The 13305-nt window shown below is 44.4% G+C and overlaps 2 protein-coding genes across 2 annotated transcripts; one reads left to right on the top strand and one right to left on the bottom strand.

The window, feature by feature from the left end:
* The first annotated feature begins 2318 nt into the window (after window positions 1–2318).
* cfap73 (cilia and flagella associated protein 73) lies at window positions 2319–9038 on the top strand. The gene is made up of 7 exons (XM_014161153.3): window positions 2319–2468; window positions 2612–2717; window positions 2914–3018; window positions 3101–3298; window positions 4122–4343; window positions 4690–4848; window positions 8013–9038. Exons 1-7 carry the CDS (start codon window positions 2413–2415, stop codon window positions 8100–8102), a joined length of 936 nt encoding a protein of 311 aa, XP_014016628.3. The 5' UTR covers window positions 2319–2412; the 3' UTR covers window positions 8103–9038.
* A 161-nt stretch (window positions 9039–9199) lies between these two features.
* drc10 (dynein regulatory complex subunit 10) lies at window positions 9200–11467 on the bottom strand. Its single transcript, XM_014161152.3, has 5 exons — window positions 11231–11467; window positions 10356–11040; window positions 9944–10177; window positions 9738–9809; window positions 9200–9604 (listed from the first exon to the last, which is right to left on the bottom strand). Exons 2-5 carry the CDS (start codon window positions 11037–11039, stop codon window positions 9320–9322), a joined length of 1275 nt encoding a protein of 424 aa, XP_014016627.1. The 5' UTR covers window position 11040; window positions 11231–11467; the 3' UTR covers window positions 9200–9319.
* Window positions 11468–13305: the final 1838 nt, after the last annotated feature.

Below are 13305 nucleotides of genomic sequence, written 5' to 3'. Positions count from 1 at the left end.
AGCTGATGACCCTGGGAAATAAACACTTCCCTCTGCAACTGGATCCTAGAATTCCTGACGTGCTACCCCAAGGTGGGGAGGGTGGGCAACATTACCACCACCATGTTGACCCTCAACACGGGGGCCCCACAAGGGTATGTGCTTAGTCCCCTCCTGTACTCCCTGTTCACCTAGGACTGCGTGGCCACGCACAACTACAACACCACCATCAAGTTGTCTGATGACACAACGGTGGTAGGCCTGATCACCGGTGACCATGACCATGAGACAGCTTATAGGGAGGAGGTCAGTGACCTGTCAGTGTGGTGCCAGGACAACAACCTCTCCCTCAACGTCAGTAAGACCAAGGAGCTGATCATGGACAACAGGAAACGGGGCTGCAGTGGAGCGGGTCGAGAGCTTCAAGTTCCTTGGTGTCCAAATTACTAAGGACTTAAAATGGTCGACACACACACAAACAGTCATGAAGAAACACAACAGAACCTCTTCCCCCTCAGGAAGTAGAAAATATTTGGCATGGGCCCTCAAATCCTCAAAAAGTTCTACAGCTGCACCATTGACCGGATGCATCACTGCTTGGTATGGTAACTGCACCGCCTTTGATCGCATGGCACTACAGGGGGTGATGTAGACAGCCCAGTACATCACTGGGGCCGAGTTTCCTGCCATCCAGGACCTTTATATAAGGCAGAGTGAAAGGAAGGCCCAGATAATTGTTGAAATACTCCAGTCCCCCAAGCCATAGACTCAAGCCATAGTTCTCTCTGCTTCCGCACGGCAAGTGGTACCGGAGCATCAAGTCTGACACCAACAGGCTCCTGAACAGCTTCTAACGGAGCGAATGGAATGGCATCAAACAGGGGTGCGTGCTTAGTCCCCTCCTGTACTCCCTGTTCACCCATGACTGCGTGGCCAAGCACGACTCCAACACCTTAATATAGTTTGCTAACGACACATTGGTGGTAGGCCTGATCACCGACAACGCTGAGACAGCCTATAGGGAGGAGGTCATAGACCTGGCAGTATGGTGCCAGGACAACAACCTCTCCCTCAATGTGAGCAAGACAAAGGAGATGATCGTGGACTACAGGAAAAGGAGGGCCGAACACGCCCCCATTCACATCGACAGGGCTATAGTGGAGCGGGTCGAGAGTTTCAAGTTCCTTGGTGTCCACATCACCAACAAACTATCACGGTCCAAACACACCACGAAAGTTGTGAAGAGGGCACGACAACGCCTTTTCCCCCTCAGGAGACTGAAAAGATTTGGCATGGGTACCCAGATCGTCAACAAGTTATACAGCTGCACCATCGAGAGTATCCTGACCGATTGCATCACCGCCTGATATGGCAACTGCTCGGCATCCAACCGTAAGGCGTTACAGAGGGTAGTGTGTACAGCCCAGTACATCACTGGGGCCAAGCTTCCTGCCACACAGAACCTACAGTTGAAGTCAGAAGTTTACATACACCTGAGCAAAATACAGTGAGGGAAAAAAGTAATTGATCCCCTGCTGATTTTGTACGTTTGCCCACTGACAAAGAAATGATCAGTCTATAATTTTAATGGAAGGTTTATTTGAACAGTGAGAGACAGAATCAAAACAAAAAAATCCAGAAAAACGCATGTCAAAAATGTTATAAATTGATTTGCATTTTTAAAAGACTGTTGAATAATTCATCAAATGGCCACCTGGACTATTTGCATCAACCCCCCCCCCCCCCTTTGTTTTTACACTGCTGCTACTCACTGTTTATTATCAGCGCATAATCACTTTACCCCTACCTATATGTACAAATTACCTCGAATAACCTGTACCCCCTCACATTGACTCGGTACCGGTACCACCAGTACCCCCTCATTATTTTAATTTAATTACATTTTTTACTTTTGTTTATTTAGTAAATATTTTCTTAACTCTATTTTCTTAAAACTGCATTGTCAGTTAAGGGCTTGTAAGTAAGCATTTCACGGTAAGGTCTACACCTGTTGTATTCGGCGCAGGTGACAAATAAAATATGATTTGACTTGATTATGAGGGGGTCTCTGATGAATTTGCTATCACAAAAGGGGTCCCCGCACACACACACACACACACACACACACACACACACACACACACACACACACACACACACACACACAACACACACACACACACACACACACACACACACACACACACACACACACACACACACACACACACACACACACACACACACACACAAACACATACACACACAGTAGTGGAGCTTCTATGTCAGTAGTTTGCCACTGGGGGCGACAGAGGCTTTGTCTATGTGTTGCCATAGAGACAGGATTGTACAGCAGGGTATAAAGAAGTCCAAAGGGAAAGCTGCTTAAGTTTCTAACTGAAGATCAGAAACTCCCTGGAGACAGCAGAGATAATGGCCTTGGATCTGGAGGATTATTTCCGTACTGTCTTTGAGGAACATCTCTTAATGTGAGTTTGTTTGTGTTTGTGTTAGTATGCTCTCCGCTAGTGGGGCTGAGTGAAGGAACACAGATTGATGTCCACTGAAAGTTCTGTGTGTATGCGTGTGTGCGTGCGTTTCTGCATACATACTTTCGTGCTTATGTGTGTAGGAAAGTGCCTGTGCGGGACAGAGGTCTGATGAGCGGAGCCACACGGATGATTGAGAAACAGAGAGAGATCAGAGAGGTGGATAAACAACTCCAGACACACAGAGAGGTAGGAGCTACGTTCTTATTCATAGTACTCATAATCATGGGAACCTGTGACAAAAATGTGACTATCATAGTTAACATACTATATGTACCTGGGATATTGTGTGTGTGTGTGTGTGTGTGTGTGTGTGTGTGTGTGTGTGTGTGTGTGTGTGTGTGTGTGTGGTGTGTGTGTGTGTGTGTGTGTGTGTGTTTCACAGGAGTTTGAGTTAAAGACGGAGAGTTTGCAAAGGCGGAGAGATGAGGTGATGAAGAAGGAGGAGAAACTGAAGGAGTCGCTGCTCAAATTTGACAAATTCCTCAAAGTTGGTGGCTAACACACACACACACGCGCACTGAAACACACAGACTGGAAAAAACATCGTAATCAAATGTGCCATCTTGCAGGAAAATGACGCAAAACGTGGTCGGGGTGAGAAGAAGGCAGAGAGAGAGAGGGATGCTGTGCGTCAGAAGGAGGGAGAGATAGAGAAACTGAAGGAGGAGTGTGCTGTCCTGGAGGCCTGGAGATTGAGGCTGCAGCGCAGGGTGGAGAAGACTGCTTTCTACTGGACCTTCCTGGAACAGGTCCTCAGACTGGCCAAGGTACCCAAGCCTGGCATTCACTAAAAACACCCTTTTCGCACTACTGCGCTAAACTGAACCACCCACCCACTCCCCCCTCTCTCTCTCTTTCCTCTTTTCTATGTATTATCATGAATCCCCCCCCCCCCACACCTCAGTTCATCTGATCTGTTCTCAACTGCGGAGAATAAAAAACCCAAAAAACATAATGTGTTTCCTGTGGGATCATGGCACTTGCTTTCTCTTGTTAATTACATTTTTATAATCAAATTTCCTCCTCTTCAGTGTGGGCTGACCAATCTACCAGCTCACGTGTGTTGCCTATGCCATGTCCACATCCCTGTTTAACCATAACCCTAACCCTAGCCTCAACCACAACCCTGACCCTAACCCTAGCCTCAACCACAACCCTGACCCTAACCCTAGCCTCAACCACAACCCTGACCCTAACCCTAGCCTCAACCACAACCCTGACCCTAACCCTAGCCTCAACCATAACCCTGACCCTGACCCTAACCCTAGCCTCAACCACAACCCTGACCCTAACCCTAGCCTCAACCATAACCCTGACCCTAACCCTAGCCTCAACCACAACCCTGACCCTAACCCTAGCCTCAACCATAACCCTAACCCGTAACCTTAACCCTAGCCTCAACAGCAATCCTAACCCTATCTTCATGTCCACATCCCAGTTCAACCCTAACCCTAGCTTCAACCCTAACCCAAATCCTAACCCTTACCCTAAACCTCTCCACATCCCGATTCAACCCTAACCTTAGCCTCAACCACAAACCTAACCCTAGCTTCAAGTGTATAACGTGTACATGTGCGTGTGTGTATGTAGTATGAGGATGTGTGGGAGCTACTGGGGAGGTTTGCCACCCTGCTATCCACCAAAGAGCAGCTGCGTCAGAGGGAGAGTGAGGTGCAGGAGCAGGCTGATGGCCAACGGGGGGCGCTACAGAGATACACAGACCAGCAGAGCTGCAGCATTCTGCAGAAGAATAACCTGCTGTCTCAGCTACAGACAGAGCTGGACCAGATACGCTCCAACGCTCTCAGATGGGTACCAGACCTGATCACGCTTTCACAGGGTCGTCACTAGAGGGTCGTCACTAGTTACCACAGCCACAAAGTCATAATTATGGCTAAACCTATTTCTACAATTTATCTTCTCAATATCTGATATTTAACCTAACCCAACCTTAACAACACTGCTATCCTTATGCCTATCCCTCACCTTAAATTAAGACCAAAAAGCAACTTTTTGATGTCATTAATGTTTACGATATAGCCAATATGCCTTTGTGGCTGTAGTAACTAGTGACAATCCCTTTAGATGGGTCACAGATTTACAATTGATTATAGTCCGTGTCTTTCTATCCAGAATATAAACAATGTTTTTTGTTCAGGAGAACACGTGGTATCACATCCAAACCACAGCGGCGAAGGAGACGCTTTTATTGGGCCAAATTAAAGTGGTGACCCTTAACCTCTACCACATGATGGGCGGGACCACAGGGCAGGAAAAGGGCGTGGCCATCGATGACACAGAGACACAGCTAGAGAAGGTTAGTGATGTTATTATGTCATAGATTGAGGTTTGTGATGTTACAGATGGACTGTGTTTGTGATGTCACCGCTGGAAAAGGTCAGTAATATCACAGCTGGAGAAGGTTTGTGATGTCACAGCTGGAGAAGGTCAGTGATGTCACTGTGATGTTACAGATGGAGGCTTGTGATGTCACAGATAGTGAAGGTTAGTGATAGAAATAGAATGAATAGAACAAACGTTGAACCTCTAACCCTGATACACATCAACCCACATCAACTCTATCATCCCAGACACCCTAGACCCACTCCAATTTGCATACCACTCCAACAGATCTATAGATGATGCAATCTCAATTGCACTCCACACTAACCTCAACCCCCTAGATAAGAGGAATACCTACAGTACCGTTCAAAAGTTTGGGGTCACTTAGAAATGTCCTTGTTTTGAAAGAAAAGCACATTTTTGGTCCATTAAAATAGCATCAAATTGATCAGAAATACAGTGTAGACATTGTTAATGTTGTAAATGACTATTGTAGCTGGAAACGGCAGATCTTTAATGGAATATCTACATAGGCGTACAGAGGCCCATTATTAGCAACCATCACTCCTGTGTTCCAATGACACGTTGTGTTAGCTAATCCAAGTTTATCATTTTAAAAGGCTAATTGATCATTGGAAAACCCTTTTAAAGAAGCAATACAACTGGCCTTCTTTAGACTAGTTGAGTATCTGGAGCATCAGCATTTGTGGGTTCAATTACAGGCTCAAAATGGCCAGAAACAAAGAACCTTCTTCTGATACTCGTCAGTCTATTCTTGTTCTGAGAAATGAAGGCTATTTCATGCGAGACATTTCCAAGAAACTGAAGATCTCGTACAACGCTGTGTACTACTCCCTTCACAGAACAGCGCAAACTGTCTCTAACCAGAATAGAAAGAGGAGTGGGAGGCCCCGGTGCACAACTGAGCTAGAGGACAAGTACATTAGAGTGTCTAGTTTGAGAAACAGACGCCTCACAAGTCCTCAACTGGCAGCTTCATTAAATAGTACTGGCAAACACCAGTCTCAACTTCAACAGTGAAGAGGCGACTCCGGGATGCTGGGCTTCTAGGCAGTAAGACCAAGGAGCTGATTTTGGACTAGAGGAAACGGGACTGCAGTGGAGCGGGTCGAGAGCTTCAAGTTCCTTGATTACCAAATTACTAAGGACTTGGTCGACACACATGCAAACAGTCGAGAAGAAAGCACAACAGCAATTCTTCCCCCTCAGGAGGTTGAAAAGATTTGTCATGGGCCCTCAAATCCTCAAAAAGTTCTACAGCTGCATCATTGAGAGCATCTTGACCGGCTGCATCACTGCTTGGTATGGTAACTGCACCGCCTTTGATTGCATGGCACTACAGAGGGTGGTGTAGACAGCCCAGTACATCACTGGGGCCGAGTTTCCTGCCATCCAGGACCTTTATATAAGGCGGAGTGAAAGGAAGGCCCAGATAGTTGTTGAAAGACTCCAGTCACCCAAGCCATAGACCCAAGCCATAGTTATCTCTGCTTCCGCACGGCAAGTGGTACCAGAGCATCAAGTCCGACGCCAACAGGCTCCTGAACAGCTTCTAATGGAGTGAATGGAATAGCCTCAAACACATTGAAACCATGTGGTTTTGGCACTGACCCTGGAACTGCCAATATCAAGTGCCAATATGCAGGGAACTAACGCTCGTGTTCTTCTTATTTCTATTCTTCATGTGTTTTTGTTCTACTTTACTTTTTATTTAAAAAAAATTCTAGTATTACTGATATTGATTACTGCATTGTTGGGAAAGAGCAAGCAAGAAAGCCATTTCACTGTACTAGTGCACATGACTTAAAACTTGTCAATTTGACTGGTAAACTCATGGGTACCCTCACAATGGCTGCCTGGTATTGTGATGCAATAATTTCCATAGTAATGTATAATGTTCATTAAAATTATATTTACTGATGTGGCTCATGCAATCAAATTTACACTCAGTGGCCAATTTATTAGTTAGACCCATCAAGTACCGGGTCTGACCCCGCTTCGCCTCCAGAACAGTCTGAATTCTCTGAAACATGGAAACGTTGCTCCATTGGTATCAATGGACCTAATGTGTGCCAGGAAAACATTCTCCACATCATTACACCACCGCCACCAGCCTGTACCGTTGACACTAGGCAGGCTGGGGCCATGGACTCATGCTGCTTACGCCAAATCCTGACTCTGCCATCAGCATGATCCAACAGGAACTGGGATTCATCGGACCAGGCAATGTTTTTCCACTCCTCAATTGTCCAGTGATAGTGATAACGTGCCCCCTGGAGCAGCTTCTTTTAGCTGATAGAAGTGGAACCCGGTGTGGTTGTTTGTTGCAATAGCCCAACCGTGACAAGGACCGACGAGTTGTGTGTTCCAAGATGCTGTTCTGCACACCACTGTTGTACTGCGCAGTTATTTGTGTGTTTGTGGCCCACCCATTTAGCTTGCACGATTCTTGCCATTCTCATTCGACCTCTCATCAACAAGCTGTTTTCACCCATAGGACTGCCGCTGACTAGATGTTTTTTGTTTGTCATACCATTATCAGTAAACCCTACACACTGTGGCAAGTGAAAAGCCCAGGAGGCCAGCCGTTTCACGAGACTGGCACCGACGATCATACCAGGCTCAAAGTCGCTTAGGTCACTCATTTTGCCCATTCTAACATTCAATCGAACTGTGACTGGATGCCTGTCTGCCTGCTTTATATAGCAAGTCATGGCCACGTGATTCACTGTCTGTAGGAGCGAACCGTTTTCGAGAACGAAGTGGTGTACCTAATAAACTAAGTATTTTGTAATGTCAGTTAAGTCAATTCAACAAATCACCGCACAGATTGAAGGGTACGCTTCTTGCTTTTACTTCCTGCTTTGCTCCTATGGGTACACTCACAATGGCAGTCAGTCCCCCCATTATGCCATCATTGACTTGAAAGGGATTCCCATTCTATTCATTCTATTTCTATGGATGACACAGCTGAAGGTCAGTTATGTCACATTTATGTCACAGCTAGAGAAGGTTAGTGATGTCACAGTTAGAGAAGGATACCGATGTCACAGTGATGTAGAGTAGGGGACATATTCATTTGCTAACAGTAAAATCTAAATGTGTTTTCCTCTCCAGATCCAACTCTTCATCCAAGACCAGTCTGCCATAGTGAACAACCTCAAACAGAGCCCTTCTCATGCCACTACTAAAGCCAACTTGAAGTGAACAGGTGGAGGATGATCAAGTGGGTAGACAGAGGATCCTGCAGGTCTTATTATTGGAGATTTCAATCTATATCTTGTATTGTTTTCACACAGATAGTAATGTTATGGTCAGCACTCTGTGCAGCAGTGGTGGAAAAAGTACATAAAAGGTACCTTAATATAAAATAACTCAAGTAAAAGTGAAAGTCACCCAGTAAAATATAACTTCAGTAAAAGTCTAAAAGTATATGGTTGTACATGTACTTAAATAGTGGTGAAAAAAGTACTTGTCATACTTGAGTAAAAGTCCAAGTAAATGCTATATATCAAATTCCTTATATTAAGCAAACCAGATGGCACAATTTTCTGGTTTATTTTATTTAAGGAGAGCCAGGGGCACATTCCAACACTCAGACATAATTTACAAACAAACACAGTATTTGGTTTTAGTTAGTCCACCAGATCAGAGTCAGTAAGGATGGCAAAGCTTTATATTGTTAGGTTTGTGTATTGGACCATATTGATGTCCTGCCTGAGCATTCAAAATGTAACTAGTACTTTTGGGTGCCAGGGAAAATGTATAGGAGTAAAAAGTACATATTTTCTTTAGGGATGTAATGGAGTAAAAGTTGTCAAAAATATAAATAGTAAAGTAAAGACACCCCAAAAAACTACTTTACACCACTGCTGTGGAGCAAACGTACCATGATGACAATAATAATTCTGCAATCAGTCTAGTACTGACACCTAGTGGCAACTGGAGGGAATACTAACTATACATATCAATAGAGGGCCAACCGGTTTAGTGTTTCTCAAGCCTTGATCAAATGTATCCAACAATTGCATGGTGCCAGTTTTCTATTATTCGGGCCAATTTTGCATAACAACTATAAATGGTTGAATTCCATTTAAACTGATTCATTAATACCACACTGTACATGTTTCAATAAAAATGATTTTTAAACAACGGTTTAAAAAAAATCCCCTTTTCTTTTAAGAAACACTTAAGAATAGATAACATCAAACACAGAGTAGTAATCATACAATAGTATTCACGAGCTGCGTTGCAGAGTATTTATTGGAATAAACTCTTGACACCTAAAAGGAAAACGTACAAAAGGAGAAAAGGAAAATTGACGTGTTTTTGGAGAGCTGCCACATCTTTCCCACAAATATAAAAACCATGCTGGAATAATGGACTGTCCTGGTCTGGCCGAGTTTTCCACAGGGCCGCTGCTGTTATTTGCCCTTCTTGCCTTTGCCCTTCTTGCCCTTGCTACCCTTCTTGCCCTTCCCCCTCATGGCCTTGCGGACACGGTGGCCCCTCCAGTAAGCCTGGATAATGGTGGTGGCACGGCTCTTCTTTTCCAGCTCTTTCTGCTCCTCCTCCCTCCTCTCCTCGGCCAAACGCCGCTCCTCCTGGATCTGACTGAACTCCTGCTCCAGGACAGCATACGCCTCTTCTAGCTCTCTCAGCTCCTCCTTCTCCTCCTCATAGAGCCTTGTCATGTCCTCCAGCTCAAACTGGGAGGGACCAGACAACACAGAGAGAGAGATAGAGAGGGGGGTGGGGGATTTACTAAGCATCACTAAAATCGTATTATTAATTGCTGTTACTCAGTGGAAGATTTGTTATGATTTTTTAGGGTTAGTCTACCTGTTTCTCTCCCATATCAGCATCATACTTCAGGATCCAGTTCTCTATTTCTGTCTCCACTTTATATTTTTTCTGCCAGGAGGGGAGAACAACATTGAAAAAAGTTATATTTCCCACTGCAGGATCTAATACATGCATCGAGAATACTTATCAAAATGTTTTAGATAAGGGGCAGGGGCTAGGGCTCTATTTCTGGGATCTCCCACCTTGCGGAGCGAAGTTTCTACCTCACGGTTCTCAGAAATCAGGTTGTTAAGCTGAACTCTCAGTTGATTGGCTTCCTGCTGCATGCGGGCCCGCCTCCCCTCTGAGGTCTTAGCGTCTGATTGGTTCTGCTTGTCGGCATCCTGCTGTGTCCGCAACACAAAGTCCTCAGAGATCTTCTCCATCCGGTGCAGAGAGCTCTTCAACTTCCTGATCACCTCATTTTTTTTAGAGGTCTTAAAGAGCATAGGGTAGTGGGATGGGGAGAGAGAAAGATAAAGAGAGCAGCAGAGAAAGTAGAGAGTTTACGTTTTGGAGAACTGAGCTAGAATTATCACGGGTTAAAACTTTCATGGTCTAAACTCTGGTGTAATAACAACAGTAGTATAACGACAATGATAACTGTATCGGCACCTCAGCATCTCTGTCTTTGATGGCGGCAGCGACTTCCGCCTCCAGTGTAGCAACCAGCTCCATGTTGTTGCCATGGCGCAGCGAAACCTCCTGCATGTAGCGTGTTCTTTGACGTTCCTCGGCAGGGCTGGTGAGCAGTTTCTCTAACAGCACCCCCCGCAACTCCTGCAGCCCCCCTACCAGCCCTCGCACCCCTTCACTCACCCCCTGCCCCCCTAACTCTGCCTCACTCCTCAGGGCACGGGTGGCGGCTGGATGAGCTCTCAGCAGTCTGAGCACGTTCCTCAGTGAGCTGGGGATGGCCCTTTCTAACTCTGCTCTCGCTCTCTCCCCTGCCTCCCCCTCAACCAGCTTCTGCCCCAGGCCCTCCAGCCTCTCTCCAAGGTGCTGGTGCTCCTGTAAGGCCCCCTCCAACTCCAACCCCAATCCCACAGACAGCCCTCCTAGGCGGGCCAGCACAGCCGGCAGCACGGCTACCGTCTCCACCCTGGCGATGCAGTCTTCCAGCACCCCTGCGATGCGCTGCGTCTCCAAAGATGACAGCTTCTTCCGTGAAGGGTCCAGGATCTTTAGGAGGTCCTCCCTGAGCACTTTGGCCCGGGGCTGTGGACTGGGTTGGAGACTGGAGCACATCATTTGGGTGCTAACATCCTCCAGGGGCTGTATGGCCACCTCTGCAGACATACTGCCATAGACAGGGGGGAATCTTATTAAACAATAAAACATCATGCCCAAATTAACACTATAACATCGGTCAATTCAGCATCACAAACATATTTACCACTAACGTTAGGACAATATTACTATTTGCTAACTACGTTATTAACAGTTGCCTAATGTCTAGTGTAGTTTACTTTTAGATATAATGTACTTACTTAACGTTAGCTACAAAAAGATACAGATTCCATGCGGGTAACACATTTTATCAAGAAAACATAACGTTAGGCCTAAAGGAAAACAACATAGCTCTTCTGAACTTAAACAGCACCTAAATAAAGCAAATCGAATCGCACTAGCCACATTACTGGCAGCAGCATAGAAAACAACATCACATCGATGTTGATAGTTTACAATACAGTTGCTAAGAGACCAAAGATGTGGGGTGGGAGGGAGGGGCCCATTCGCGTTGATGAAGAGCTGAAATAAATTAGCATAAATAAATCATGGTCATGATCATGCATTGTATTTTTAGGCTCATTAGCTTGTTATATTACAACATGATTACTAAAGTCCGATTTATGGAGGCCGGTCTGATTGATAAACTTTTGAATTTCAAGTTCAACTTTTGTTTTGAAAAACAAGGACTGCCTTTAGTCTCATAGCGCTGTATTATAATTTAAAGTGAACGCTACAGCCAGAGAGATATTCAATCGCACAAAACATTTCTGTCAAAAACCCATCCGTAAAACCTTGAGTTCCTAATTTTTGTATTCGTTTCACGCTATTATCGGTAGGTGCACTTGATTCAGAAAATCTAGCACCGGGAAAGCAGTGTTCCAATTTTGAACCATTCAAAATGTCTGAACGTAGAACTCCGCCTACCCGGCAGATCCTGGGAGAAAATCAAATGCAGCTATAGGCCTAGTTCTGGCCAATCAGATAGCTCCGCACAGTTTCCTCGCACAAAGGACTGTCAAAAAAAGCCGCGAACGCACAACAAATGTGATAATGTAATATTTCAAAACGTTTAAAACCATGACTAGAGAGAGACTCAACGAACACAACAAGATCTGCTGTTTTTATGAGTAAGTTCATGTATAAGTTGTTATTCAGCACTGTCAACACTTTGTTTAATAGTTTTATAAGCCATCAAATGCACATGTTTCGTTAAGCTTTCATTGTTATTATTTTCGGCCTGTGTCTTATAGTATAGAGGAATATTTCACTTTCTCTGGTCATAGGAGTAACAACATTAATTTGTGCACGAGGCAGAAGTAATTCAGTGCGACTTAAAGATCATACCCTTTTTTTCAATTTTCGTCTAAAATGACATACCCAAATCTAACTGCCTGTAGTTCAGGACCTGAAGCAAGGATATGCATAATTCTGGTTACTATTTGAAAGGAAACACTTTGAGGTTTGTGGAAATGTGATCTTAATGTAGGAGAGTATAACATATTAGATCGGGTAAAAGATAATACAAACTAAAAAATACGTGTTCCAGAGACAGCAGAGGTTCAAACTGTAGAACCCAGTTCCTACATTTGAATATAAAAATGGATTTTATCAAACAAAACTATGCTACCATTTATCTCTGTGACCCTCAGGATGACAAATCAGAGCAAGATTACAGAATGTAAGTACGAGGTGAATGTATCAAACCAGTTGCCTTGATAAAAGCGTTTTGTTGTTGTGCACTCTCCTCAAACAATAGCATGGTATTTTTTCACCGTAATAGCTACAGTATATTGGACAGTGCAGTTAGATTAACAAGAATTTAAACTTTCTGCCGATATAAGACCTCTGCCTCACTCCTCCTGGAAAGTTGGCTGTTACTTAAAACGTTATTCTAGTCACTATGCATAGTCACTTTAATAACTCAACCTACTACCTCAACTATACCGGTACTCCCCTGTATATAGTCTCACAATTGTTATTTTACTGCTGCTCTCACCTAGTCAACAGCCAGTGGAATCGCGTAAAAAATCCTCATAAATGCTATAACTTCAATTTCTCAAACATTTGACTATTTTACACCATTTTAAAGACAAAACTCTCGTTAATCTAACCACATTGTCCTCGTTTCCAAAAGGCTTTACAGTGAAAGCAAAACATTAGATTATGTCAGGAGAGTACCCTGCCAAAAATAATCACACAGCCATTTTCAAAGCAAGCATATATGTCACAAAACCACAGCTAAATGCAGCACTAACCTTTGATGATCTTCATCAGATGACACTCCTAGGACATTATGTTATACAATACATGCATGTTTTGTTCAATCAAGTTC

This window comes from Salmo salar, chromosome 20 (genome assembly GCF_965601325.2).
Source record: "Salmo salar chromosome 20, fSalSal1, whole genome shotgun sequence".
NCBI lineage: Eukaryota > Metazoa > Chordata > Actinopteri > Salmoniformes > Salmonidae > Salmo > Salmo salar.
This window is presented reverse-complemented; position numbering and strand designations above follow the sequence as displayed.

Coding starts and splice junctions, on each gene's coding strand:
- cfap73 (XM_014161153.3), top strand. CDS start 2,413: ATGGCCTTGGATCTGGAGGATTATTTCCGTACTGTCTTTGAGGAACAT. Junction 4,344..4,689: donor GCTCCAACGCTCTCAGATGG/GTACCAGACCTG, acceptor TTTTTTGTTCAG/GAGAACACGTGGTATCACAT. Junction 4,849..8,012: donor CAGAGACACAGCTAGAGAAG/GTTAGTGATGTT, acceptor TTTCCTCTCCAG/ATCCAACTCTTCATCCAAGA.
- drc10 (XM_014161152.3), bottom strand. CDS start 11,039: ATGTCTGCAGAGGTGGCCATACAGCCCCTGGAGGATGTTAGCACCCAA. Junction 9,810..9,943: donor TAGAAACTTCGCTCCGCAAG/GTGGGAGATCCC, acceptor CCCTCCTGGCAG/AAAAAATATAAAGTGGAGAC. Junction 9,605..9,737: donor CTGATATGGGAGAGAAACAG/GTAGACTAACCC, acceptor GGTCCCTCCCAG/TTTGAGCTGGAGGACATGAC.